Source organism: Ailuropoda melanoleuca, unplaced genomic scaffold (genome assembly GCF_002007445.2).
Source record: "Ailuropoda melanoleuca isolate Jingjing unplaced genomic scaffold, ASM200744v2 unplaced-scaffold4794, whole genome shotgun sequence".
In the NCBI taxonomy this organism is placed as follows: Eukaryota; Metazoa; Chordata; class Mammalia; order Carnivora; family Ursidae; genus Ailuropoda; species Ailuropoda melanoleuca.
In genome coordinates, this window is record NW_023220436.1 from 1 (window position 1) to 5,711 (window position 5,711).

General features: G+C 36.6%; 1 protein-coding gene across 1 annotated transcript in view; it reads left to right on the forward strand.

The window, feature by feature from the left end:
• The first annotated feature begins 1,458 nt into the window (after nt 1–1,458).
• The window catches only part of CD69 (CD69 molecule), a 9,363-nt gene continuing 5,110 nt past the window's right edge, over nt 1,459–5,711 (forward strand). Inside the window, exon 1 of the mRNA XM_034651830.1 lies at nt 1,459–3,300. Within this exon, the coding sequence (XP_034507721.1) occupies nt 3,285–3,300 (16 nt within the window). The 5' untranslated portion in view covers nt 1,459–3,284. The remainder of the gene's footprint in view (nt 3,301–5,711) is intronic.

Below are 5,711 nucleotides of genomic sequence, written 5' to 3' on the forward strand. Positions count from 1 at the left end.
AAAAAAAAGACCTAATTAAAAATGTGTGACTCTTCAATTTTTATGTTTATGTTTTATATGTATTTATTAATCTCATTGTGTTACAACATCATACCTCATTTCTGATTTCACAGGAAAGCTTTCTCAATTATTTATTCATAAGTATGATACATTTATAAACACCCTTTTATAATCCATAAATTAAAGTTCACATAATTCTTAATTTGTTATAGGCATCAATCATGAATTTATGGTTAAATTTATCAAATAGTTCATTTTACATTTTTTGAGTTAGATTTTTTCCTTTTAATTTGTTAATGTGGTAAATTTGGTTGATTATTTTTTTAATGAAAAACCAGCATTCTTTTCCTAGGATAAAACCACTATTGTTGTGGTATATTATTTTATATATTGCTGAGTTCAATTTTCTAAACTTATTTTTAAAAATTATTCATTTATCTTCATGGGTAAGACTGGCTGGTCAGGTTTTGATTACAGTGTTTTACTGACCAAATCTTTTTATCTTCTTTGAAAGAATTTATAATTTCTTATTTCTTCATTATATGTTTGGTAAATTGGAACATAAAATTATTTGGGCGTGGAGTTTGTTGGTTTGTTCTCAAGTTTTCTTTCTTTCCCAGAAGGATGTATTTAGTTATGGATTCAATTTATTTAATTGTTACAAAACTATGCCATATTTTAAACATTTCTTCTTGTTTCAATTTTTGAAGATGGGTTCGATATGTGTCCATTTTACTTACATTGTCACATATGCTAGCCTAAAATTATTCATGATACACTATTGCAATTTTTCATGTCTGCCTTGACCTCTCCTACTTTTGGCAAATTCCCTTTAAGGGTCTCCATTTTCCTTTCCTATCATCTTCCTTCTGTAAAGACCAATCGAATCTATCAGAAATATTTTAATGCATTAGGGGTGCCTGAGTGGCTCAGTCAGTTGAGCTACCAACTCTAGGTTTTGGCTCAGGTCATGATCTCATAGTCTTGAGTTTGAGTCCCAAATAGGGCTCTGGGAGGAATCTGCCTGAAGATTGTCTCCCTCTACTCCTCCCCCGACTCGTGTATTCTCTCTTTCTAAAATAAATAAATAAATCTCTGAAAAAAAGAAATATTTTAATGCATTTAAACTTCAGATTGATTGGGCAAAAGAATGGTAACAATTCCTGAATGTCTTCTACCTGCAGGTTTTTTCCTCAGAATGTAAGTAGGTGCGAAAAGATCTACAGGAGGTGTGATAAGCAGTTCCCTTCAAATTCATTGTGCATCTACCAAGATTCAAATACAAATGGATACATTTTATTTATTTTATTTTTTTAAAATGTGGTTTCTTATGTTCTAACGATTTACTTATTTATTTGAGAGAGACAGTGTGAGCATAAGTGGGGGGAGGGGCAGAGAGAGAGAATCCCCAGCAGATTCCCCACTGAGCAGGGACTGGGGGCTTGATCTCAGGACCCCAAGATCACAACCTCAGCCAAAATCAAGAATCCGTGACTCAACTGACTGAGCCACCCTGGCACCCCCAAATGGATACATTTTAAATCACTTAGGGGCTCAGGCCCTGGCCTGCCTAAAATTTCTACGTTACATTTGCCATTTCCACAGTACTGTCTTTGAGAGTGTTCCCCCCAAATGTTTTCTACATGTAAGAATCCTGGGACTAATTTCTGTAAAGTACAAAGATATGGTCAAGCATTATATCTCATCTTTGTTACAGTTCTTTTACATCTTTTACTTTAAAAAATAGTCAAATTTTTCAGAGTCCAAGTTCATGTATACGTGAACACTGTATTTAACCTTCACTGTTTCAAGTCGAGGAGAAGAAATATAACAGCTCATACTTTCCAAACCAGCTCATTTCTGGTTTTTAGGAGATATTCCACCGAAGAGGAAACTTAGAAAGTTCAAAGAGTAAATTGAGAGAGCAGAGAAGATTGGCAAGTGTTGGAAATTCCCCCACTTACTCATGGTTACCTGTAGTATTGATGCTTTACAGTAAACAATTAGAAAACACATGCACACCTGTGAGTTAAAAATAAATTTTACCAATTTGTATAATTTATACTAATTTGAGGCAAAACATTAAAAACTGAAGTTTTGATTCCCAAGATTAAAAGCCATTCAGAAACCTAATTCACCCATTGAAAGAAAAAATAATTTTCAGAAAAAAATGATGAACACTTTGTCTCCGGAAATTGTCTTAGGTCGGAAGTTTGCGGTCCCTGTGAACATGTGCTACTAAAAGCATCCTGCTGAGCTGCTGTCTGATAAGGACTGTATATCCTGTCTTCTCCGCATCACTTTGCATCTAGCTCATATTACTTCATTTCCTTCCTGGGACCTTGCCCCGGATTCTTCATATAAGGTCAAGAGCTGCACTGACTTCTGGTGTCCTGAGGTGCTTCTTCCAAATTTGTCCAGACACTAATTTCTCTAAGCCTCAGTTTTCTCAAATGAACTACGAAATGTTAATGATGATCTCTGCCCTGTGGTTATCCTTCAATTTTTTGATATATTATGTATGAAAGGAGACATACAACATCTCTGAAATAATTGAAAGCTATATATAGTTACGAGTATTTTACAAGGAGATTGAAAAAAGTTTAGTTGCACTAGTTTTGTTTCTTTAGTTTTCTTCATGTGTTTCTTTGCTTTAGAGAATTGAGTTCATCAGGGCTGACCACACAGGAAGCTTGCTTCCATATTTAGATGAATAAGGGGCAACTGAAAATCTTGACCCCAAAATCTCTCCCACACCGCATCCTGACTCTCTACACTTTGCTTTGTCCTATTTACCGTAATTCCACATGTAGAGACACCTTTCTTTGATTTAACAAATACTGATTAGTAATATGAACACATAATTTATTGTATATAGTTAGACACTCTGGCAAGTGAAATGGCATGTTTTTCATAATGACATCAGGACAAGTGTCAACCAGAACTGTGCTGGGAAACCCTATTCATTGTTCTTCCACTGCTTTATGTGACTCTCAGTTGATTGTTTTCTCAAATCCATGGGAGATTTCTTACACTTAAAAAAAAAAAAAAACGACTGGGGAAGCAGGGGATGATTCATGGAAAAATATTAAATTTGCAGTGAATTTCAGGTTATTGTAAAGGACTTGAATAGCAGGAGGTCCGGTGGATACCTAGAAGGCTTGCTGATGACATGTTCTCAGGAATTGGGCTGGTTTTTATGTTTGTGGAGGCTGCCTATTCCCACCTATACAAGTGTTGATTTCAACAGAATACTGCGGCTGCTCCCGTAAAAACAGAGGAAAATGATTTCAGAAAAAGGTAACAGATTTTGATCAATGTTATAATGTTTACAGATATTTATTTTCTATTTTCAAATATTTATTTACATGAGAGAGAGAGCATGCATGGGAGGGGCAGAGGGAGAGAAAGAATCTCAAGCGGACTCTGGGTTGAGCACGGAGCCGCACGTGGGGCTCGATCTCACAACCCTGAGATCATGACCTGAGCCAAAACCAAGAGTTGGACACTTAACTAACTGCATCACCCAGGTGCCTCCAGATATTTATTTTCTTAAAATAAGATCTCGTTACTTTTCTGTGCCCAATGGTCTGTATATATAACATATATTACATATATAATGTATACAGTAGATGTCACATATATATGCATGTGTTTATAAATATAAACATATATAAATATATACATATAATACCCATTCAGTTGACTATGGCTGAAGAAACAAGAAGTCTTGAGCACACAGGCAAGTGTCTTAGGGTCCTGAGCACTGTCAGAGGTGGACCTCGGAGATGACAGCCTCCTCTGTCTGTATCCTAGACAGACAAGAGCCACATTGCATCATAGCAGTGAGAATGCTGTGACTTCTCAGTTTTATCTCTTATATCAAATGCAAACCTTTCTCTTTTTATGACTTATGTCAAACTGATTCCTTTATACATCATTAAATGCATTAAATGTCTGATATATACCAAACACCATAGCAGAACACTCATTTTCTAGTTTATAATTTTTCTTCACAAAATTTATAAGTTGGATGCTAGTATTTTTAATTTATAGATAACAAAGCCAAAGCTCAGTGGAGTCGTGTATCCTTCCCAAAGCCGCACAGTCGACAAACACTTGAGCTGATACTCACCTACATTCTGTCATGGATCTACCCAATAAATATTTATTGAAATCCTTCTATGTTCTTGGTGCGATTATTCATCGTTGAATAAGTTGGCCATGCCCCTGCTCTTGAAGACGTTACTTTCTAGTAAGGGAAATAATAATAATAATGCTAATTTTTTTGAGAGAGAGAGCATGAGCAGGGAAGGGCAGAGGGTAAGGGAGATAATCTTAAACAGGCTCCCCAGTGAGCGCAGAGCCAGATGTGGGGCCTGATCTCACAATCCTGAGACCATGACCTGAGCCAAAATCGAGAGTCAAATACTTAACCTTAACCAACTGAGCCACCCAGGTACCCCAATAATGATTATTTTTAAAGCTATATAGATGTACATATATCTAATGAGCTACAAAATTTCAGACAAGAATATATTTAATAAGATAGTGAGGTAATAAATTGTGGCCAATGGGAGGTAAATTGTACAGGGGGCCGGGGAAGGTCTTATTGAGAAGGTGACACATGAGGTAATATAAATAAGAAAAAACTGTCAGCCATGGAAAATCTGAAAGCAGAGAGAACAAGAGCAAGAACACACTCCATAAAATTAAAATAAGTTTAACTTTTTCAAGGAACAGAAAGAAAGCCAGCATAGCTGACTTACAGGGAATAAGAGGGAAAATTGTGGGAGTGATTATTTGTAAAATCTATACTTTTTAAATAATGCTAATTAGCCTAACTGTTCTGGAATATTCAAATTTCAAAAATAGTTGGTGTCCAACTAAGAAAGTTGCTTTTTTCACACAAATATGGGAGTCATTAGAGGGGAAAAGTCACATTAGTAAGTGGTAAAACTGGACCACGATTTCTAGGGTAGTCCAAGGAGCTGTTGAAAACTGCTCTGCATGAGGAAAATGCACACGGAAAGGATTATCAGTGTGTGTAGATATTTTCTTTCTCTCTCTTTATACCCCACAGACTTGGGAGAGTTCAAATACTGTTGCAGATTTATAACTGTTATACTGTCTTGTTACCGGACCTTCAGGACCCATTCGTGAGCCTCAATGTCATAGAAATGAACACTGAACACGAGACAAAGATAGCTTGTATACAAGGGAATCAACAAGAAAGAGGAATGTCGCTCCCCAAAGGGGTAGTGTGCAAGTCTTATAAAGGCACTCTTCCAAAGGGTGAGGGGCTGGCAGTGGGGAAGCGTCCTTCAGTCCCACAGTCATTATCTGTGGTTGTTACTTTTCAGTGGACTTCACACAATCAGAGGATGCCTTTCTTCATGGTCGGCATTCTTCTAGAGCTCCTGGAAAATAGAAATACTTGTGCAAGCAGACTTTACATTGTGACTTCTAATTTTGCCCAGACAACCATTAATCCCTAATAACTGTTATCTATCATTTGTTTGCTTTCCCAGAAGGAGGTATTTGTCTCTAAGAGTATGGAAACTTTAAACCTCAGACTTTTGCCTCCGACCTATGGCCTTACAGGAATTAAGTCCCTCTTGCTTTTCCTATACTCTCTCAATCCCATGCATTCTTCAAAACATAGGGTATGTAATTAGCATCAGAATATGGACATTAACCCAGATCTCCCA